Source organism: Ylistrum balloti, unplaced genomic scaffold (genome assembly GCF_031769215.1).
Source record: "Ylistrum balloti isolate Yb309-2 unplaced genomic scaffold, AGI_CSIRO_Ybal_v1 Utg370136, whole genome shotgun sequence".
NCBI classification, from domain to species: Eukaryota; Metazoa; Mollusca; class Bivalvia; order Pectinida; family Pectinidae; genus Ylistrum; species Ylistrum balloti.
In genome coordinates this window covers 75,374-100,980 of record NW_026782145.1, presented here as the reverse complement: position 1 = coordinate 100,980, position 25,607 = coordinate 75,374, and the positions used below count along the sequence as shown (strand labels likewise).

The following is a 25,607-nucleotide window of genomic DNA, read 5'->3' as shown; positions in this document are numbered from 1 at the left end:
TCACTGTGTGGGAGATGTATATAGACATCACTGGACTCACTGTGTGGGATATGTATATAGACTTCACTAGACTCACTGTGTGAGAGATATACAGGCATCACTGGACTCACTGTGTGGGAGATGTATATAGACTTCACTAGACTCACTGTGTGAGAGATATACAGGCATCACTGGACTCACTGTGTGGGAGATGTATATAGACATCACTGGACTCACTGTGTGGGATATGTATATAGACTTCACTAGACTCACTGTGTGAGAGATGTACAGGCATCACTGGACTCACTGTGTGGGAGATGTATATAGACATCACTGGACTCACTGTGTGGGATATGTATATAGACATCACTGGACTCACTGTGTGGGATATGTATATAGACTTCACTAGACTCACTGTGTGAGAGATATACAGGCATCACTGGACTCACTGTGTGGGACTTCATACACTATACAGGCATCACTGGACTCACAGTGTGAGAGATGTATATAGACATCACTGGACTCACTGTGTGGGAGATGTATATAGACTTCACTGGACTCACTGTGTGGGATATGTATATAGACTTCACTGGACTCACTGTGTGAGAGATATACAGGCATCACTGGACTCACTGTGTGGGAGATGTATATAGACATCACTGGACTCACTGTGTGGGATATGTATATAGACTTCACTGTGTGAGAGATATATAGGCATCACTGGACTCACTGTGTGGGAGATCTATACAGAGCATCACTGGACTCACTGTGTGGGATATGTATATAGACTTCACTAGACTCACTGTGTGAGAGATATACAGGCATCACTGGAGATGTATATAGACATCACTGGACTCACTGTGTGGGATATGTATATAGACTTCACTGGACTCACTGTGTGAGAGATATACAGGCATCACTGGACTCACTGTGTGAGAGATGTATATAGACATCACTGGACTCACTGTGTGAGTATATAGACTGTATGTGTGATATACAGACATCACTGTGTGAGAGATATACTCACTCTGTGTGAGAGATGTATATAGACATCACTGGACTCACTGTGTGGGAGATGTATATAGACATCACTAGACTCACTGTGTGAGAGATGTATATAGACTTCACTGGACTCACTGTGTGAGAGATGTATATAGACTGTGAGAGATGTATATAGACATCACTGGACTCACTGTGTGAGAGATGTATATAGACATCACTGGACTCACTGTGTGAGAGATGTATATAGACATCACTGGACTCACTGTGTGAGAGATGTATATAGACTTCACTGGACTCACTGTGTGAGAGATGTATATAGACTTCACTGGACTCACTGTGTGAGAGATGTATATAGACTTCACTAGACTCACTGTGTGGGATATGTATTTAGACTTCACTGGACTCACTGTGTGAGAGATGTATATAGACTTCACTGGACTCACTGTGTGAGAGATGTATATAGACTTCACTGGACTCACTGTGTGAGAGATGTATATAGACTTCACTGGACTCACTGTGTGAGAGATGTATATAGACTTCACTGGACTCACTGTGTGAGAGATGTATATAGACATCACTGGACTCACTGTGTGGGATATGTATATAGACTTCACTGGACTCACTGTGTGGGATATGTATATAGACTTCACTGGACTCACTGTGTGGGATATGTATATAGACTTCACTGGACTCACTGTGTGAGAGATGTATATAGACATCACTGGACTCACTGTGTGGGATATGTATATAGACTTCACTGGACTCACTGTGTGAGAGATATACAGGCATCACTGGACTCACTGTGTGAGAGATGTATATAGACATCACTGGACTCACTGTGTGAGAGATGTATATAGACATCACTGGACTCACTGTGTGAGAGATATACAGGCATCACATGGACTCACTGTGTGAGAGATATACAGGCATCACATGGACTCACTGTGTGAGAGATATACAGGCATCACATGGACTCACTGTGTGAGAGATATACAGGCATCACATGGACTCACTGTGTGAGAGATATATAGACAGGCATCACATGGACTCACTGTGTGTGAGAGATGTATATAGACTTCAGGCATCACTGGACTCACTGTGTGAGAGATATATAGGCATCACTGGACTCACTGTGTGAGAGATGTATATAGACTTCACTGGACTCACTGTGTGAGAGATATACAGGCATCACATGGACTGTAAATGATTGGTTTTTGATGAAGTGAAATCATGTATTTTTTTTTTACTTTTGTCAAGAGATGAAGAGTGATTTCTTCCAATGTTATGGCTGATGTAGACATAGCCTGCTATTTTCTATATGCAACAGTTAGGAGCAAGGCTGTAGAAGAAGTATTGATTGGTTATACAGTACTGTGTTCCTGTGTGGAAAACTACAAATATCGGACATTTAACAAGTAGGAACCAGTCCTTTACAGGCATATATCATAGAACATGTAAATTCTAAATCCTTTAAACCAGACTAAATACCATTCACAAAGGTGATATTCCTTATTAGACGGTTTAAGTAATGAATAAGATTTTAATCATTTGTATATAGCTGTAATTTTTTTTGCCGGATGTCTAGACCTTGATTACATAACTAGCAGCAGGATGATAATTTGTTGCCAAACAAAGGAAACAAAAAGGTCAAATTGGATTTACACCTTGAATCATATTGGACTATGATTGATTAAAATAAATGAAACAGAAGTATCGCCTTAGATGAGGGTGATATTATTGAGTTATTGGTTTTAGTTAGTTGTGTGTTTGAATTTAACTGGATTACAGTATACCATTACAAGAGCTGGAACTCCTACCTTTATGCATATTTTAGCGTTATATCTTTCAGGAGATAGGTTTCCATTTCCTGTGGTGTCCACATCCTGTTTCTATAGCTTGGACATTCTGGCTATATTTATTTGCCTTAGATAATGTACTGTGCTATGGCCAGTGTACACTTTCATATGCAGGGCCATGTTTCTCCGGCCAGATCTGCTGAAGTAAGTTTATTTATTTTGCTGTTTATTCTACCTTTGCTTTGTTTATAAACAGGGGTAGAACTGACAGTATCAAATCTCCATCTGGTGGTCTTAAAATAAACAATAATCCAACAGTGACCAGCAGGTCTGTGTTTAGCAATGGAAGGCAAATGGTCATTTAGTGGGCAACAAAAGGTCTCAACTGCCTGAAAGTATAGCCAAAAGGATCAGGAATCAGGACATATAATTTATAGGGATGGGGAAACATTTCTAGGATGTACCACTTCACAATCCACAGGGATGGGGAAACATTTCTAGGATGTACCAATTCACAATCCACAAGTAATAGGTATCTGATTGTGTTTAGCACTCAGTTGATGTTATCCATATCCTACTTGCTTTGTCATTTCTTAAAACTAAATTGATGTTGACCTCTGCTCTATGGCACTTGATTTCTTAAGGAATTTTGGTTAAAGTTGATTAGAAAGTCAGAAATGGAGATTTCTTTTGGGTGGAGTTTGTGTTTGTCTAAGGTTAAAGTCAGTTTTACTATAGATACTAATTTGCCAAGAAATAACTTAAATGGAAACAGGTTCTCTAATAACTGGATTTCGTTATTTGTATAATTCAATATCCCACCTCCCTATTTCAGTATATATGCTGACTAGCTATATAGGATGAAGGAAGACTTGGGTGTGACCTTTGGTATCCTATTCTGTTGTCAGTAATATCACAAGCTAGATTAGAAGACTTTCTCTGACTCACAAGGGAGTACTGAGTATGGTGGACTGACCAGTACTAATTAGGCCTGTCAGTCCTGGGCTATTCCCATGGTCAGTTGTAATAGTTCAGATATTACCAACCTGCTCCTTAGTGCCTGAACATGTCTCAGCTGTCTTGTAAATATGGACAGCATCAATATCATACTCTTGTTCATATGGTTTTAATATAAGTTTGAAATTGACAAATTCAGACTTAGAAACAGATGTTCTTTTAGTAAACAATGCACATCATATAGATATGAAGAAAATCTCACTTTATGACTACCTTCAGGTAACCTTATTGTTCAGGTTTATGTGTTGATTTCACTACAATGTGGATTCTTTTAAGTTATATTCAATTTTCCGAGATTCACTTAATTACAACACTTTTTCTCACTGTATTGTTTATATCATTCAAAATCAGGCATCAATGCCAAGAAAGTGGGAATATACTAAGATCAGTATTGTAGAAAATCACCCGCCACATTTGACTATAGAACTTCTGGAAACCTTCATCTTTTGATATCATTGAACTTCTCCCCACCCCCATTGCCCTTGTAAAAACAAATCCATCATGGCTTCTCAAAGGGTTAATGTTGATGGCATGTGATAGTGTCCAGCCTAGCAATGCCAGCCAATTATAAACTAGCTGTCTGTATTCCAAGTCTTGGCTTTAGATTCCCATTTTTGTCTGTAACCATTATCAAGGAAATTGCTACAGCTTATGTCTTGTCAGTAATTTCACTGTGTGTAATAGAGTACACCTAAATTGTGTTGCTACATAGTTTACCAAGCCCACTACAAATACACACAAAGTAGAATACTACATACATAGATATACTGTGATGTTAATGCATTAAAATTAATTTGTATCTGTGTTAGACAAAATAGATCAATATTGTGGTTGGAGCAATGGATGTGAATATTGGTTGAAGTAGACGAACGGTTACCATTTGGTGGTTACCATTTGATGAGGACTACATGGTTGTCTGCTGTATAAATTTGAGTCAGTACAGATGAATTGTTGATTGTTTGTTATCTTCACAGTTTATAAGATTATGCTGTGTTCTAAGTCTGTGTTGAGTAGTAACTGGAAAAGCAATTATGTACTTAAGTGTTTGTTTACTCTATCTTGAGTACAACTGTTGTGCAGATATTCTACAAGTCATGCATCTGATTACACATGGTAGTTTTCATATATCTTTTTAAAAAAGATGTTATTGATTAAGTGTGATTTTGTAGGAAAGGAGACCTGCTTTATATAGAACCTATTACTGACAGTATACACACCTTTGTGGACATACACCTGTGGAGTACCATAGACTTTTTTCTGAGGCCCTCTGGCACAATGTTGTATTATTAAAAAGTTACAGTAGGCTTTGACTTCAGTGATTCCTATAGTGTTGGTATAACTGACATCTACATTGGCGGGAAGATAGGCAGGTTTATCAGATATAGTACAGTAAAACTCACTTGTGTCGAACACACTTGAATTGACTACATCAAATAAGTTGAATGTTTTGTTTGGTCCCAATTTTTTTCTTAAATACTATGTTTGTGTCAAATATATTTTGTGGTCCATTCCTTCTGAATTCTATCAAAATTTACTTGTTGTGTTGAACATTCAGGCATCACCTTGTTTCAGGTAAAAATTTCCTGGCTTCCATTTGAATGACTGATTGTGTTCGGTCAGTTGGATCTCTGCACAAGTGAAAGTTAGAATTTATACAGAATTAGACAACTAAACTTTAAACAAAATACATTGTAGTCAGTTCACCATAAATCTACTTTGTTTTGTTTAATTTTTTGTGCATGGTGCTGGAAACCAAAAGGAAAAAAGAAGTGATAACTACTGCGCAGATTAAGAAAAATACTACTTTGTCAGTGACATGTATATTTATGATTTTAGATATACTTACTGAATATACATTTACATATACAAAGTGTAAGTTTTATTTTATATGAGTTAAGCTTCTGTGGTTATGTCACCCTGATCCACTTTGTAAATTACAGGTGTGAAATGTATATGAAGAACATTGAGAGCGTGATACAGGTCCATGGGGCCTGTTGTTATGTATTAATCAAGATAATAAATAATTGTTATGAAAGTGTAAACAGTGTTGAAGTAACACATTTAGTTTTGTTTGTGATGATTTCATTAGCTGCTTTTAAAATCATGTGTTTTGAATAACAGAGATTTTGTGAGATTTCTGAACACATTTCTAGACTGCCAAGTATTATATTGAAGTGGTATATCAATTAGAAACGCTGTCTGTTGAGAAATGACACATTAAGTAACACCAGTTCTACATAAAGTGTAAATACCTTATTACTTTTCTGAAATAGATTTATATTTAGCTACATACTTTACATTCTATGAGTGTTCTGCACTGGAGAGTTGTTCACCATCCTTACTGGTACATAGCTGCCATGTTTATTTAGATCAAGTAATTCTAGTCTGGCCAGAGGTCAGACTAGTCTTGGTGTGGATATTTACCTACTCAGGGTGTCCAAGAATCTTCTAATGTTACTTTTACTGACAACTTGATGCTAGAAATGTCACATTTTCATTATTTTCAGGTATTTTATCGAGTTAATTAATTCATTTACTGCATTGTGAAACTACAAACTAATTATCTTCATCTTTAATACATTACAGACGTTTGTGTGGAGGAAATTAAATGTTTTCAACATTAATTTTAATCTTCCTAAATTGAAAATATTTGTAGATATTCTGGAAAGTTATCTCCATTTCAACATCATGTATTTCAAACTGACTGAAGAAATATAACATAAATGAGGATTAGGTCCAGCACAGCAACAAATTGATGTCCAAACTCACAAAGGATTCATAGGGTAAATAAATTCTATTGTATAGATAAACTTGAATATGCTGTAATAAGTTCCTATTATGACTACCTACAGTGGTGATACAAGGTGTCCTGACTGATGAGGTTCTACTCTACAGACTAACGAGTCTGCACCAACAAGATACAAAATTTAAGTGTCATGACTAATATACATGTCTACATGGTTCCAAAGTATAGTATACATCCTTCAAGTTTGTGTTTGAAGCCAACAGCATGTGTAGTGTGTGGGTGTAGGATGATAGACTTGTCTATATACAAACATTTACTAAGTAAATATAACTTATTATACCTGTAGATATAAGTTACGGCTGTCACCTCTACTTCCATGTCTATCTGTATTGATTGACCCATAGTTTGTCCAGGATGAGTAAGGTACTTCCCAGTCACAATCCTGTGGTACAATGTAGTGTGTGTATTACCTGTCTTGATTACCTGTCTTAAATCTATTGTGATTACAGGTCATCAATGATACAAGATATAGCATCAGGTTACACGCCTTTCACAGTTTGATAGATGTACAAAGGATAGTTAAATGTTTTGATGGTATATATTTATAATTCTCAGTTTTTGAATACTAAACTAATCAAGAAGGACAAAAATCTGTGGCTTCTGTTGTTTTTTTACCAGAAAGAAAAAAAAACTTGTTGGGATATCACAAGAAACTTTCTCCTGAACATGATTATTTAGTTAAAATGATCAAGCGAGCAAGATACAGTCGTTCTTGTCCAGATTTATTATGTTTAGCTTGATTTAAGAAAACCATAGCTATCAGATAGACAGGTGTCTTGAAATTGACAATGTTTGTTCCCTGGTTCTACAATATCTGAAATTATGAATTGGAACATCTTTCCAATTCTTTTTTTTTTCATACAATAGACAAGATCAGTCAAAAGTCACTTTGAAAAGCCAAGGTTAAAAACACTATTTTACATTTTTAGAACAACTATATCTATAATATTAGATGCATGATCAATCACTTCTCTGTGATTTAGCTAGACACAAGAAATCTGAACAATTGAATGAGATCTTTTAGGTTCTTGACAAGAATTTTCAGCAGAACATCAAAAGTGTTTCACCCTCATGTTGGAGTGATTATTCTATCTGATTTGGTGATATGCTTTCTTAGAATCATCGGCAACTGTCACATTTTTTTATATATGCCTTTCAGAATTTTTAGGGTAATATGGTATGATGTTGTCCGTGCGTGCATTGGTCATAACTTTTATTAGAGATTTCCTTTACAAACTTGGTAATGTTCAACCATGTTATGAAGTTGTGTTCTTGTAAATGGCAGTGTGATTTAATGGTATTATGAAGAGATACTTCCCCATGCTGTTTTCATAATGCTAATATTGCTCTGAGATCTCATCTCCCATTTTCAACTGATCTTTTTCAAATTTTTTAGACTTAATCACCTTGATAGGAAGTTGTTTTCTATATCTAAAAGTGCAATTCAGTGGTGTTTAGAAAAGTTACTGCCCTTTGTTGTTTTTATGATATTAATTTTGTCTAGAGATCTTCTCTCTGTTTTTTACCGATTTTTTTTCAAAATTGGAAGGCTGAATTACCATGACATGAAATTGTATTTTCCTGAATGGTAGTTTGATTCAACTGTATTTGGAAGAGTTAATACCCCTTTTCCCATTATATTAATCCTGTCCTCTTTCATTTTTCAGTCCATATCTTTCAACATGTTTTCCCTCTTGTTGTTTTGACCATTTCTGATGTATTCTTTTGAATACAATGGATCACGGATATATCTCTGACATCATCAGGGATTGGGTATGTTGTTCCACCCCCACAGTACTCTTGTTTGCTTTTGTAAATTAAAACCAGCAAAGAAAATGTAGCTAGCATTTCTTCATGAGGGTTTAAAGAGAAGACTTAACTGTATGTCAGAGATTGGTTTTATTTGGGCAGATAATTCCTTTTTCTCATAGTTTGTTGAAATTTAAAAAAAACATCCAGTGATTTTTAATCAAGAAAGATAAAAAAAAAATCAAAAGTGTGTTCCAACATATTATTAGATTCCTTTCAAAACTTGATGTACACTTTGCTTATCTCTCACCTGAAGTAGGAGAAAGAAAGAAAAAAAAGTACATGAAAAAGCATGTTATTGTTAGCTGCTGGTATGTTGACTTAGATCTGTATCCTCAGTTTTGACAAGCTGATGAAGACAGACAGATGCTATAGAGGAATTTTTGAGATCAACTGATTGTACATGAAACCCATTTGAAAACAAAGTATTTTAAGATATTTGTGCACTTCTGGTTACATAAATCTTGAAGTTTTTAAGCATAAACCATAATTTCATTTTGGAACCGTTGCTTGATGATAGTAAGAAAACAAAATCATCATATGACATGCTACATAAACTTAAAAAGAGAGATTGGAGTTTTCCAGCAGTAGCTGTAGGCATACATTAGAGCAAGCATTAAGTGGTACAATGTATGATGGGTGCTCTGATGTCTCATATTTATAGACATTTTCTATGCATTGTTTTGTTATTTGATTGAGTCCATCAGGAAAATCAAGAAGATTTGTTCTTTTGCCTGGTAAAATATATTTGTTTCTTTTGCATAAAACTCCTGAAACAATGGCTCTTTAAACCCCATGAATGAATAATTGGAACCATGAATTGCCAAAATAGCTTTTCTGAAACACAAAGTGATTTATAGTATGATTGCTTAGTGTGTCCTACTTGGGTCTCAGAAGTACGATGTTTACACCTGCAGCTGAAACAGGTCTTTCTGAGGGCACTAAGTGGATAATTAGGGACCAGGAGTAGCAGAGGAAATTTAGTGGTCCCAATTAAGTGTGAGTCTGACAATTATTATATAAAGTAATTGACTCACTATAAGGTGCTAGGTGTTCAGGTTAAAGATATAGGTCTGCCTGATTGTGGTAGTATAGTTTAGTAGTTCATTGTTGAAGTTCAAGCTAAGTTGTGAAGTTGAGAAGCGTAGCAATTTGCTGTGGATGCTTTGAAGTGACAGCAATTCATTTAAGGTTGTAAGGTTGTAGCAGGTCAAAGTTCAGCCATGAAGTTTTAGAATTTTAAAGTTGAAATTGTAAAAAATTGTTGAAGCTACCAGTATTCAAGGATGAAGTTGTCACTTTTAAGTTGTGATGTTGTATCAGTGCAAAGTTAAGGTTGTGGTGTTGTATGAATTCAGAGTTGAGGTTGTGATGGAGTATTAATTCAGAGTTAAGGTTGTGATGTTATATGAATTCAGAGTTAAGGTTGTGATGCTGTATGAATTCAGAGTTGAGGTTGTGATGTTGTATGAATTCAGAGTTGAGGTTGTGATGTTGTATGAATTCAGAGTTGAGGTTGTGATGTTGTATGAATTCAGAGTTAAGGTTGTGATGCTGTATGAATTCAGAGTTGAGGTTGTGATGTTGTATGAATTCAGAGTTGAGGTTGTGATGTTGTATGAATTCAGAGTTGAGGTTGTGATGTTGTATGAATTCAGAGTTGAGGTTGTGATGTTGTATGAATTCAGAGTTGAGGTTGTGATGTTGTATGAATTCAGAGTTGAGGTTGTGATGTTGTATGAATTCAGAGTTGAGGTTGTGATGCTGTATGAATTCAGAGTTGAGGTTGTGATGTTGTATGAATTCAGAGTTGAGGTTGTGATGTTGTATGAATTCAGAGTTGAGGTTGTGATGTTGTATGAATTCAGAGTTGAGGTTGTGATGTTGTATGAATTCAGAGTTGAGGTTGTGATGCTGTATGAATTCAGAGTTGAGGTTGTGATGCTGTATGAATTCAGAGTTGAGGTTGTGATGTTGTATGAATTCAGAGTTGAGGTTGTGATGTTGTATGAATTCAGAGTTGAGGTTGTGATGTTGTATGAATTCAGAGTTGAGGTTGTGATGTTGTATGAATTCAGAGTTAAGGTTGTGATGTTGTATGAATTCAGAGTTGAGGTTGTGATGCAGTACAAATTCAGAGTTGAGGTTGTGATGTTGTATGAATTCAGAGTTGAGGTTGTGATGCAGTATGAATTCAGAGTTAAGGTTGTGATGCTGTATGAATTCAGAGTTGAGGTTGTGATGTTGTATGAATTCAGAGTTGAGGTTGTGATGTTGTATGAATTCAGAGTTAAGGTTGTGATGCAGTACAAATTCAGAGTTGAGGTTGAATTCAGAGTTGAGGTTGTGATGGAGTATCAATTCAGAGTTAAGGTTGTGATGTTATATGAATTCAGAGTTAAGGTTGTGATGCTGTATGAATTCAGAGTTGAGGTTGTGATGTTGTATGAATTCAGAGTTGAGGTTGTGATGTTGTATGAATTCAGAGTTGAGGTTGTGATGTTGTATGAATTCAGAGTTGAGGTTGTGATGTTGTATGAATTCAGAGTTAAGGTTGTGATGTTGTATGAATTCAGAGTTAAGGTTGTGATGCAGTACAAATTCAGAGTTGAGGTTGTGATGTTGTATGAATTCAGAGTTGAGGTTGTGATGCTGTATGAATTCAGAGTTGAGGTTGTGATGTTGTATGAATTCAGAGTTGAGGTTGTGATGTTGTATGAATTCAGAGTTGAGGTTGTGATGTTGTATGAATTCAGAGTTGAGGTTGTGATGTTGTATGAATTCAGAGTTGAGGTTGTGATGCAGTATGAATTCAGAGTTAAGGTTGTGATGTTGTATGAATTTAGAGTTAAGGTTGTGATGCTGTATGAATTCAGAGTTGAGGTTGTGATGCAGTATGAATTCAGAGTTGAGGTTGTGATGCAGTATGAATTCAGAGTTGAGGTTGTGATGTTGTATGAATTCAGAGTTGAGGTTGTGATGCTGTATGAATTCAGAGTTGAGGTTGTGATGCTGTATGAATTCAGAGTTGAGGTTGTGATGCAGTATGAATTCAGAGTTGAGGTTGTGATGCAGTATGAATTCAGAGTTAAGGTTGTGATGTTGTATGAATTCAGAGTTGAGGTTGTGATGTTGTATGAATTCAGAGTTGAGGTTGTGATGTTGTACGAATTTAGAGTTGAGGTTGTGATGTTGTACGAATTTAGAGTTGAGGTTGTGATGTTGTATGAATTCAGAGTTGAGGTTGTGATGTTGTACAAATTCAGAGTTGAGGTTGTGATGTTGTATGAATTCAGAGTTGAGGTTGTGATGTTGTATGAATTCAGAGTTGAGGTTGTGATGTTGTACAAATTCAGAGTTGAGGTTGTGATGTTGTATGAATTCAGAGTTGAGGTTGTGATGTTGTATGAATTCAGAGTTGAGGTTGTGATGTTGTATGAATTCAGAGTTGAGGTTGTGATGTTGTATGAATTCAGAGTTGAGGTTGTGATGTTGTATGAATTCAGAGTTGAGGTTGTGATGTTGTATGAATTCAGAGTTGAGGTTGTGATGTTGTATGAATTCAGAGTTGAGGTTGTGATGTTGTATGAATTCAGAGTTGAGGTTGTGATGTTGTATGAATTCAGAGTTGAGGTTGTGATGTTGTATGAATTCAGAGTTGAGGTTGTGATGTTGTATGAATTCAGAGTTGAGGTTGTGATGTTGTATGAATTCAGAGTTGAGGTTGTGATGTTGTATGAATTCAGAGTTGAGGTTGTGATGCTGTATGAATTCAGAGTTGAGGTTGTGATGCTGTATGAATTCAGAGTTGAGGTTGTGATGTTGTATGTGAGTTGAGGTTGTATGAATTCAGAGTTGAGGTTGTGATGCAGTATGAATTCAGAGTTGAGGTTGTGATGTTGTATGAATTCAGAGTTGAGGTTGTGATGCTGTATGAATTCAGAGTTGAGGTTGTGATGTTGTATGAATTCAGAGTTGAGGTTGTGATGCTGTATGAATTCAGAGTTGAGGTTGTGATGTTGTATGAATTCAGAGTTGAGGTTGTGATGCTGTATGAATTCAGAGTTGAGGTTGTGATGTTGTATGAATTCAGAGTTGAGGTTGTGATGTTGTATGAATTCAGAGTTGAGGTTGTGATGTTGTATGAATTCAGAGTTGAGGTTGTGATGTTGTATGAATTCAGAGTTGAGGTTGTGATGCTGTATGAATTCAGAGTTGAGGTTGTGATGTTGTATGAATTCAGAGTTGAGGTTGTGATGTTGTATGAATTCAGAGTTAAGGTTGTGATGTTGTATGAATTCAGAGTTGAGGTTGTGATGTTGTATGAATTCAGAGTTGAGGTTGTGATGCTGTATGAATTCAGAGTTGAGGTTGACTATGATGACTAAGAAGTGGTTGTAAGTAGTAAATTTTCATTTTTTTATGAATGTTAATGCACAAATTCCTATTTGTTTTAAAAATCATTTTATTGATAAAAGAATTAAAATATATTTCCCAAATTGATAGATCTTAAATAATTTTGAAAGCTGAAAATAGATATCTTAGAAGCAGACTTTCTAGATTATGAGTCCGTAGTTAACGAGATTGTACTGTAAAAAGTTAATGTGTTTTGGAAGCTGGACAACTATTTGTTCACTTACTATATCAGAATGCTCATAACACAGTGGATTTGGCTGTGTAAGTTGTCATGTGTTTTTTGTTGAAGTATATACTCTGTACAAACCATGAATGGCTATACTGGGAGGTAATTTATCACTTAGTCCTCACTGTGGGACACGATTAAGAATGAGAAAAATGTTGAAGTTCTGGACTTGGTCACATTCAGGCATTTTTGTACAGGTGTATTTAGGATGAACAGTACCTGGTTCTCCTCACTAGTGTCTGGTCTAGAATGTGTACTGGCCGTAGCACCATATACACACATAGAAATTCCAGTATAATGTGACCCCATTTGTCTTTTTTTTTTTTATAGTTTCTTACAAAATTCAAAGTAATGAAATATGTTTTTGCTTCTCTAAGATTTGTGTCAACATTTGTATATTTGAATATAACAGAATGTTTTTACTGACAGTTTTGAATCTTAGCCAAGCCACATGGCTTTTTTGTATGTTTTGTTTGTTTGTCTCTGATAGTGCCTGAAGTAGTAAGTCTTGGTCAATCAGGACCCCCCTCCAAAACAAAAAGTCATTCAGATACTAAGTGACCCAATTAACTAGATGTTGTAAGAATATATATATTTTAAGAAATCAATTGGATCTTAATAGATATTATTGGAATGAACAGATATTTGGTTATCTGATATCTTTATAATAAGCTTTGAAAAGAATTGAGCTTTCTACAGATTGTACGACAACGTAAAGTTAAAGCTGAAAAGGAGCCATGATCATAAATTTAAATACTGAATTGAATCTAATTTGCACCAAATGATTCTATTCTGGGAAATTTGGTCAGGATGGATTGGTAAATGGTTTCCACATGTACCTGTTGTTAAAAAATGTTTTGTTGTGAAGTGAATTTTAGATTCTTTACACTTGAATATAACAGTAGAACTTAGGTAATCTGTGAATATATACTTGAAATGTAATTGAATTAGATGTAGGCTGAATAAACAAAGACAGTACCACTTAATTTGTATTCTTCATCCAAGTAGAAAACAAGATGATTTGACATGTTATTTTCATTGGTTTCTCAGATGAAACCTCAACTTTTCCACAGAGAAAATTCTGGATGTATAAGAACCGAGTCTTATCATAGAAATGAAGCTTGTTGAAAGGATGTTGCTACTTTCTTAGTGAAATTTAGCTTTCAAGTTTGAGTTTGTCATTATATCTTCAGAGAAAGCCCTTGCATCAGGGATTCCTATTGAATTCTCCTCCATTTTCTTTCTCTCCGTAACCCCTGTTCACTTTTACGTTTTTCTGTGTTTTGACAAAATGAAGTCTTAGTAACATCTCAACAATCTTTGGCATTCCAACATTCTTGGAACCATCTTGGTTGATATAAATGAAGTTTGGCACATTAATGATGATATCTAGAGGCTGACGATACATACACATGTAGGTATATGCACCCTCAATGAGGTGCATCTGATGCTTTTATCTGTACCATAGACAACACTACCCAGGTACGGTATAGATAACACACTTTCTCCTGCTCTGGCGGCTGTTATATTCTATATATATACCTAGTTTAAGGGCAAGATAAGGGTTTATTTTTATGCTGTTTTGTAATCAGAGATTCTATATTTTTGTCTGTTTGAACAAGGTTGTGAGATAACATTTGATATATACATATCAGGCAATAATTTATTCTGTTGATCATTTATGTCCTACCACATAGAGAATTAATACAAACATTAAGCTTTTCTCTTGGTCCATCGTACTAGCACAGTTGGTCACTATGGTTTCAGGCATTCAAATTTACTGTTACATTTTGTATTTCACTGTTACATTTTGTATTTCACTGTTACATTTTGTATTTTACTTTGTTTTGTAAGACTTTGACTTCAGCATCATTTCCAATGATGTGGAAGATTGAATCATATATCTTTTTACAAACACCTTCTGGTCTATGACATCAATGGGCTTTTTAACAGTGTTAAATTTCCAGAGCTCAAGTGAGAAATATAATGCTTATGTTAATGATGGTAATGTTAAGATGTTGTACTTTGGTCTGTAGACTTGTAAAATGTAGTTGAGTTGGTTCATGGTAACTTGCCTATACATGTGAAATTCTCTGATAGCTGATTAAAACCATAGTTTTATGAAAATGTTACTTGAATTAAAAACTTTTAACATGCAACTAATAGCAGAAACAATTGATTAAGGATTACTTTGATAGATGTAAAAACAATAAAGGGAGCTAACTCCACAGGTAACAAATGTAATGATTAAGGTCACTTTAACTGTATACATTATTGACTCATCTGTCCACAAGGGCTTCATGAGTTTATGCTGCAGTATGGTGTTAGTCCTGAGTCAACTTTTTCCTTAAAATGATCTAGCTCTTTTGAATTACCAAAAAGTCTAGAATTATAATATTTTGCTGAAAAGGCCTTTTGATAAAACTACATAAAGTTTACCAGAAATAATAACCTTGAATTTCATCCAAAATCACAGGAGTCATATTTGTTAAATCATTCAAACAACTTCTTCTAATGTACTATAAAGTCTAGAAACATGATATTTTACTGTTATCTTCATGAGATGAAGCAGAACTAGGTTTGAAAAAGAAATAACTTTTATCCAACTTTAAGGTTGCAAGGGTCAAAGTTGTTAAACCCTTCAAATTATTTCTTCTCAGTACCAAATGATGTGGAATGTTAGGTATTTTTGAAAAGCATTGAGTAACAGGTAAGGCTTGCAGGCCAATTGGGCCACTTGTTATTGTTGTTGCCACATATTATCCATACACATAAACACATTTTTACTAAATGTTTGTGGCTAAGTACCGAAAGGTTATGCATGTGTGACCTGTGTCCTGGGGACTCTTCCTCATGGTCACTGCTGCCAAAGTTTACTGTAGAGATTAATGATGACAATGTCAGTCTGTAACACCTTGTTGTGGTCATATTTCATGTTGGTACATCATCCCTACTAGGTAGAGACCAGATAAAAACAGGTCATGGTGGAATTGTAATCCATGTGATATGGCTTTTGTTCTATGGAGATATATGTAATTATAGTTGTCATTTGTGTTGTGTTGTGTGTGGTCTATGGAATTGTCACTATGGGTAGGTGGATTTACGGTGAGGATGAGATTAAGACAATCCATGTTGGAGAGGACCAGGTATGTGTTTCATCATAGGGGTGCTCTTCTGTATAACTTCGTAAATATTCTCTCTCAATCCTGAACATACCATTACTCTTTGAGAGGAGAATAAAAAAATATGTATAATACTTAGGAGATGTTTTTTAGGATTGGCGAGAGACTCCTGATTTTGGCTTCTACTTGGAGTTTTAATTATCAGTTTAAGTGGTTCATAATTTCATAAATCTACTGATCCAACCAAACAAGCAGCCTCAAATATCCCCTCGTCGTTGAAAGGTAGTAGTAGTTTGACAAAAGGTAGCTCTACACATACGATGTACCTACTTCTCTGAGACTGGAAGTCTTATGTGAGTAATCTCTGGAAGGAAAATAAAAAAGTGGGAAAGTAAGAGCTTGGGAATCATATAACGTATAGATGTTCAATTACCAGGTCATCTCATTTTCATTTGTTCTGGTTAGATATCACAACTACAGTGGAGACTTCCTTTTACTTTAGTTTATAGCTACGTTTATGTACAATGTATTTTTAGACATTTAACAGAAATGATGGTAATTTCAGTTTTAAATGTAAGTTAATATCAACAAAAGTCATTTGTACTAAATAGTCTGCAATAGGTAATTAATTAACAATTAGATATTAAATTAAAAATTTCATTTTCAGTTTAATGGCAGTATTTCTGATGAACTTTAATTTTTTTGTACAGTTTGGTAAATTGAATTAAGATAACCTTTGTATTGTGTTTTCCTCTTAATTAATTAAGAATTAAGAATTTGAGTGTTTTCCTCTTACACCTTTGTATTGTGTTTTCCTCTTACACCTTTGTATTGTGTTTTCCTCTTACACCTTTGTATTGTGTTTTCCTCTTTGTAGTGACAATGTATATACAACAGAAGTGATATTGGTTTACAGCTTGTACCATGATAGATAGGGAGGAAGCTAAGCCTTCATATAACATATTGTGTCCTATTTGTATAGCAAACAATTATTATGTATTACTTCTGTATAGGGAATTTTGTGATTATACTGAAGTAAATGTTCTGTTACACTTGTATGACACACATCCAGTTTGACAAATAGGTCAGATTAGAAAGGATGTTGAAATATGCAGGTCCTTGTTGGTAAATTTCACCAGAAATGAGATTATAATACTTTGTTTGATTAGACAGTGTGTTGATGTGAATTATTGAATGGAGGTATTAAAAATGATGATCTGAATAATCACAATTTTTTTTTTCTTTTTAATCTTTTCAGGCATTTGGTAATGCTAAGACAGTTCACAACAACAACTCAAGTCGTTTTGGAAAATTTATCCAAGTAAACTACAAAGAGAATGGCATGGTACATGGGTAAGTCTGTTCCCATATTTACATATACAAATCTGTCACCACATCAAATTTGGGTACATATACAGCGATGTTGTTGATATATTTACAAATCTGTTACCATTGATACATTTACAAATCTGTTACCATACATACATATATATATATAAAGAAAATTGTTAAAAAAGTTAAGTTAGCATTTTGCATAACGTTTTCACAGCTTAGCTGCTCCTCAGTGCAAAGTAACTATATATATATATATATATTTATAAATCAGTTACTATAGATATATATATATACAAATCCGTTACCATAGATACATTTACAAATCTGTTACCGTATATTAAATCTGTTAATAATATATATATATATATATATACATTTAAATCCAAATCTGTTACCATAGATACATTTACAAATCTGTTACCATACATTAAATCTGTTACTATAGATATAAATATATATATACAAATCTGTTAACATAGATACATTTACAAATCTGTTACCATACTTATATATATATATATATTTATAAATCAGTTACTATAGATATATATATATACAAATCCGTTAACATTGATACATTTACAAATCTGTTACCATTAATAGATACATTTACAACTTTGTTACCATTAATAGATACATTTACAACTTTGTTACCATTAATAGATACATTTACAACTTTGTTACCATTAATAGATACATTTATTTGTTACCATTAATAGATACATTTACAACTTTGTTACCATTAATAGATACATTTACAACTTTGTTACCATTAATAGATACATTTACAACTTTGTTACCATTAATAGATACATTTATATATATATATACATTTACAACTTTGTTACCATTAATAGATACATTTACAACTTTGTTACCATTAATAGATACATTTACAACTTTGTTACCATTAATAGATACATTTACAACTTTGTTACCATTAATAGATACATTTACAACTTTGTTACCATTAATAGATACATTTACAACTTTGTTACCATTAATAGATACATTTACAACTTTGTTACCATTAATAGATACATTAACAAATCTGTTACAATACATATGTATAAATCTGTTACTATAGATACATGTACAAATCCGTTACCATGGATATATGTACAAGTTATATATATAGATACATTTACAAATCAGTTACAATAGATACTTGTGTATAGACAAACATTTTACTGTTAAATCTGTTACCATAGACACCTGTTCATTGGAAAGTAGATATACTTCTAATTGGTTAAAACCTTTTACTGTTAATAATACTTGTACAGGATGGTGAGAGATGGATGGAAGAGAGAGAGAAATGGAGAAATAAAACTTTAACATGGAAGATAGATTATGACAAATGTAAGAAAGATATCGGGGAAAGTTATGATAAGTTGTATAGATTATGACAAAGGTAAGAAAGATATCGGGGAAAGTTATGATAAGTTGTATAGATTATGACAAAGGTAAGAAAGATATCGGGGAAAGTTATGATAAGTTGTATAGATTATGACAAAGGTAAGAAAGATATCGGGGAAAGTTATGATAAGTTGTATAGATTATGACAAAGGTAAGAAAGATATCGGGGAAAGTTATGATAAGTTGTATAGATTATGACAAAGGTAAGAAAGATATCGGGGAAAGTTATGATAAGTTGTATAGATTATGACAAAGGTAAGAAAGATATCGGAAAGTTATGATAAGTTGTATAGATTATGACAAAGGTAAGAAAGATATCGGGGAAAGTTATGATAAGTTGTATAGATTATGACAAAGGTAAGAAAGATATCGGGGAAAGTTATGATAAGTTGTATAGATTATGACAAAGGTAAGAAAGATATCGGGGAAAGTTATGATAAGTTGTAACAAGGACAGACATTATTGCTTCCGGAGCTCTTACAACAACTCTGCCTTGGTCTGTAAATATCCTTTCACCAAGTACCTATCTAAAAGAGTTGGTGAGAATGGTCTTTGTGAAGGACTTACAATTAGTTCCTTGAAATCATAATACTTTCATCATGACCCACATGATCTACGTATGTGTGAAGTGAAACAACTGCTTTAGGAGTGTTATTAGCGGTATTCTGGACCTTTTATCACAAGGAAAGTTTGTTGTTTTGAAGTTGGGATTATTACAAATCTGGTTAGCTAGGTATTAAAGCAGACTTATAGTTAGACATATGATGTAGTGATCTGGACTATAAAACTGGATATCTTAATATTTTGGTAACACTGATACAGGTACTTATTAAATAAATGTGTCAGAATTTGGCCTTTTTCCCAGTTTATAAGAAATTTCATATAAAATTGATAATAGTGAAACGGAAATAGAGAAAGGAGCTCCTCCCCCCCAACCAAAATCCAACAGAAAACACTGAACATTGTAAAATCAGTTAATGTATCAATTAGAGCTGCATTCTAGGCAGTAACACCATCTTAGATCTTGGGTTTTAAGTTTGTTGTAATCTTGACAAAAAGGGAGGTTCTAATGAATCAGATTTATGATAGAATGTCTTTTCAGGTGTCCTGATTAATTGTGTAGTTTATTAATGGATCTATTGTAGATTATATAAGTTATATAAAAATTCACTCAGTAAAAACCAACATAACTGGTTATAAAAGCAGACAAAATATCTCCTTTCTCATACTTTTTACTTAAATCTATGTTCAACTCTCCACCATTTATTTCCTTATTCAACTCATATTAGCAATTCTCAACAAAAGAGATTTATTTAAGCTTATGCTAAATATTATCAGAGTGCTGTTAATAACACATGCAACAATACATCAGGTTTTTCTTGTTAAATCTGAGATTAATATCATTATGTGAATGTTTTGCCTTAACTGTGTACTTTGACCTGATGTGGTGCCTGTGATCTCTGTGAAACTGTACCTAGTAGTGGGGGACACAGATGAGTGCTAACTAGTAACGGATATAGAATTCACTCTTAAAACACTTCCTTCGTTCACAAGGAATACAGTTGCACAAACAGAAAAAAAACCCTACTGTGGTGGCAAAAGTAAGAGGCCATTAAGACAGTGTGTTAATTTGATATAACTAGATGACTTGATGATGATGTGGGTAGGTGCTAGAATTACATACCTGTTTTGTGGATGTGTGGAAATATTTTCCCACACTTAACATCACTCATTAGTGACATCAGTTCCCACAGTCAGCTACAAGTGCAACAACATTTTGTAATTTGTCTACAGTATTGTTAGAAAAAAGTCATTACAAGGGCTATGTCAGCACACCACTGCAAAGGATAAGCTTGAAAGGGTCAAAGATGGATGTTTTTGGCTAGACTGGGTGTGACTTTTTGGACTAGATTTAGCTGGGTCTTATCCTTTAATTAGGTTAGGTCAAGCTTAAAATTTTACCTTTTACTAAGCTTAGATAAATTCTAAAGTATAGCATAAATCTCCCATTGAAAGTTCTGCAATATGGAGTGTTCACTGTAATACCAAAATGATACAGCATTTTTGTCTTTATTAGGACTCATTAGTGATGCTAAGAGACGAAATTGTTGAAATATAGGATAGAATGAGGTGTTCGTTTATGCCATGTTGGCTGTCACGTTACTATAACTGAGTATATTCTCAGGACCTGTCTTGCAACACTATTGATTGAAGGTCACAGCGACCTTTTATCTTACATGGTTAGTTGGAGAAGTGGGAACAGATGGTTCAGTCTACTATCACCTCACATATCTTGTATTACCTGTTGAATGTGTGATGAAGTCCATTCACCTGCCCAGCTCCTAAACTACACACTTTGAAGCATCTGTAGCTAACAAATATATACACTGCTAAAAATATAGAGAATTAACATTAAGCGATAGTGATGAAGGAGAAAACATCCCCATTTCTAGGCTCTATAAACACAACTCTAAACATCACCATCTTCACTGACAGTCAGACACAAGTGTTTAGTTTATATCTACTGCAACTGTTTTCAGCGCAGACTTTAGAGGTTTGAACAGATGAACCATTTTCATCAACCCAAGGTTCCTGTCAGAAGAAAATAGTTTTGTATATAATCTCCTAATTACAGCACTGTCTATTGGTAAATGAGGGTTTGGTAAATTAATTAATATTTTATTGTTGGATGTGAACAAAAGGCAGTTTACCAAGTTTTATTGTTGAATGTGAACAAAAGGCAGTTTACCAAGGTTTTATTGTTTTGAATGTGACGAAAAGGATAGAATATGAAGGTTTGATATAACATAAAGTATATCAAGGTTTTACTGAGTTGGATGTGACAAAAAAGGGCAGTTTACCAAGGTTTTATTGTTAAATACTGAGTTAAGAGCTTTATATCTAGGTTTAACTGTCAGACATGATACATAAACGATTTGATGCCAATGTATTTATCATAAGAGCTTTACATCTAGGTTTAACTGTCAGACATATGATAAATAAATGATTTGATGCCAATGTATTTATCAGAACTTTTCCCTAGTCTAATTTTATAATTATAAAAAAGGTTTGTATTCATTGTGTAAAAATAAATGAAAGATATTTGATAAACATTATAGCAACCACATGGATCCAATTCTGCACGCTTATACACTATAGTCTTACACTTATGCAGTGATGCTCCCAAGAAACCAGCATTACAACCCCACTAAAATCAGAATTCTCTGTCAATCTAATGACTGGTTATTCTTTATAATTTGTCTTTCAATGTACTGACCTAATTTTTTAAAGTTTTTGATCATTGATAACAAACTTAATTCTGAAATGTTCTGTTTTATGCATTATAGTATTCATTGAGATTCTTTGATTTATTTACAGTGCCATTGTGGAAAAATATCTGCTTGAGAAATCCAGGATTGTCCATCAAGCAAGAAATGAAAGGTTAGTTTTACAATGTACAAAACATCGTATATCATCAATAAAATAATAAAATAGGTGGATGAACAGTAATTCAGTTATTTGATATATGTTTTGTTTTTCGAAATATGAATGTTGTCGTTTTTAGTTAGTTGTCTGACGTTCAGCAAAATCTGGCTTCACCTTGCATGACCGTAATGAAGGTGTCGATGTTAGGCCAGTGATAAGGCTGGAAAGTGGACTGAACTGTCGTTTTAGTTGGGCTGGGCAATATAAAGCATGACCTTAAGGCTGACCTCTGTCACTTTGACCCTATTGAAGGTCACAATGCCTCAGGTACATAGGGCGATTTTCTCAAGGAAACTATAGGTGAATATGTCATTAGCACAGGTAATGTGACAAGTACTGTTGCTTATTATCACTGAATGGTTGACATCATTATAGTAATACACATGCTGTACAAAGACCCTTAATCTGATGGCTGTTACCAATGATTGCCACAGTTATCCACAAAAAAGCCCCCTTCTTCATTTTTACAGAATCATTAATTTTGAAATAATAAACATTAAGTAGGTAACAATTTAGCCCTTCCCAACTTTACTATGAAACTTTTACACCAGAGAACATATTTGAGGATAATTACAGCAATACATGTGTTCATGATTTGATACAGAAACTGATGACAACATTAATATATGTGTTCATGATTAGATACAGAAACTGATGACATCATTAATACATGTGTTCATGATTAGATACAGAAACTGATGACATCATTAATACATGTGTTTATGATTCAATACAGAAACTGCAGATGCCAGCAATTATAGGTGATTACTCCTACACTTACATAGACTGTATTATTAGATATTATGTTGTAATTAGGATGCAGAGTACTTTAAATACATCTTATTATCCTATAACTGCAGACTAAATAGCTTGCTAAATTCTTATTTTGAAAGAAAACTTACAATGGTTTAATGCTGTTTTTGAGACCTTTTATTTGTATGAGATGACTATAAGATTGAACAAATTCCAAAAAATGGGTCCAAAATGACCTGCATCCTTTTTTTTATTTCATGTTTATTTAGTAATATTAATTTTCGACATCTATCTTGAAAAAGTAAAGTTTAGAAGCATTTTCTTCTTTTTTTTTCCTCACAAAAGAAGTGGGATTTAGGTATCAGTTTCCCACTGTCATTGGATTACTAGCCTTGTCCTAAAACACTGCTGTCAGAAGGACAGTGGTAAGGTATATAAAGGACGCTTCTGAAAAGCCTTTTTAAATCCTCAAATATAACATTGTATTGATGGAAAACAGACTGTGACCACGACACACTGTCAATCATAAAGAACAAATTCTTGTGTAGGTAGGTTAGTTTGTTGTGGAAAAGTAAAAAAAAATCAGGATTAGAATTCATATAATAAACGTTCTCGCTTTATTTCTTCACGTGTGTTGGTGATTACACTATATATGAAGACTTTCAGATAGAGCTGAAACAAAATTTAAACAACCCAGTGGATTGATTTAGTACCTGGCATAGCACAGGTTAAAATATGGAGGGTATTGTTAAATCCTATAACAGTGTACTTAAGGCCGAAATCAGATGATGGTTACTGATAAATTTAAAGAACCTATTGTGATGCTGTTGTGATTGATACTTCTAACCTGATCTAACAATGATGCTGTCAGTCGTAATAGCTGTGTTGATAGATAGACACTAGACAGTGACTTGATTAAGTCACTGTCTAGTGTCTATCTATCAACACAGCTGAAGATAGTACTAAAGATAGTACTAAATGTCAGTGGATTCTCTTAAGTGAAAAATTATTTTAATGTCAAAGGAATTTTGCTTGTGTTACAGAAACTACCATGTGTTTTATTACCTGTTGGCTGGAGCGGATGAACAGGAACGAGAGTCCCTACATCTCAGGAAACCAGAGGAGTACCATTACCTCCGACAGGTACACTCACCTGTATATAGAGCCCATCATACTGCCACTGTATACTCTAAGGCTGTCTTTTCATTGTTAGAACTGATTGGTCACTTCATGAAAGATTACAGAATCTTCGGGAACCAGATTTGATTATTGTTACAACAGATCTATACACTATTTTACTTACTGGTGTAACTTAAAACATATAAAGAATCTAGATATATCATATTTTAGTTGTGTTTCAACAAATAACTCTGAGTTGTCCTGAATATAAGGGTGTACATTCAAACCCAGAGCAATACTGAACATAACGGTATACATTCAAACCCAGACCAATGCTGAACATAACGGTATACATTCAAACCTAGACCAATGCTGAACATAAGGGTATACATTCAAACTCAAAGCAATGCTGAACATAAGACTGTACATTCAAACTCAAAGCAATACTGAACATAAGGGTATACATTCAAACCCAGACCAGTGCTGAACATAAGGGTATACATTCAAACCCAGACCAGTGCTGAACATAAGGGTATACATTCAAACCCAGACCAGTGCTGAACATAAGGGTATACATTCAAACCCAGAGCAATGCTGAACATAAGGGTATACATTCAAACCCAGAGCAATACTGAACATAAGGGTATACATTCAAACTCAAAGCAATGCTGAACTTAAGGGTATACATTCAAACTCAAAGCAATGCTGAACATAAGGGTGTACATTCAAACTCAAAGCAATGCTGAACATAAGGGTATACATTCAAACTCAAAGCAATGCTGAACATAAGGGTATACATTCAAACTCAAAGCAATGCTGAACTTAAGGGTATACATTCAAACTCAAAGCAATGCTGAACATAAGGGTGTACATTCAAACTCAAAGCAATGCTGAACATAAGGGTATACATTCAAACTCAAAGCAATACTGAACATAAGGGTATACATTCAAACTCAAAGCAATGCTGAACATAAGGGTATACATTCAAACCCAGACCAGTGCTGAACATAAGGGTATACATTCAAACTCAAAGCAATGCTGAACATAAGGGTGTACATTCAAACAAAGCAATACTGAACATAAGGGTATACATTCAAACAAAGCAATACTGAACAATGTACTGCAATGCTGAACATAAGGGTATACATTCAAACTCAAAGCAATACTGAACATAAGGGTGTACATTCAAACTCAAAGCAATACTGAACATAAGGGTGTACATTCAAACTCAAAGCAATACTGAACATAAGGGTGTACATTCAAACTCAAAGCAATACTGAACATAAGGGTATACATTCAAACTCAAAGCAATACTGAACATAAGG

At 34.2% G+C, this 25,607-nt stretch overlaps 1 protein-coding gene across 1 annotated transcript in view; it reads left to right on the top strand.

The window, feature by feature from the left end:
* Positions 1 to 25,607, top strand: part of LOC132550612 (unconventional myosin-IXa-like) — a 101,688-nt gene that overhangs the window by 12,347 nt on the left and 63,734 nt on the right. The window contains exons 2-4 of the mRNA XM_060214703.1: positions 17,432 to 17,526; positions 22,303 to 22,365; positions 24,207 to 24,306. Of these exons, the coding sequence (XP_060070686.1) occupies positions 17,432 to 17,526; positions 22,303 to 22,365; positions 24,207 to 24,306 (258 nt within the window). The remainder of the gene's footprint in view (positions 1 to 17,431; positions 17,527 to 22,302; positions 22,366 to 24,206; positions 24,307 to 25,607) is intronic.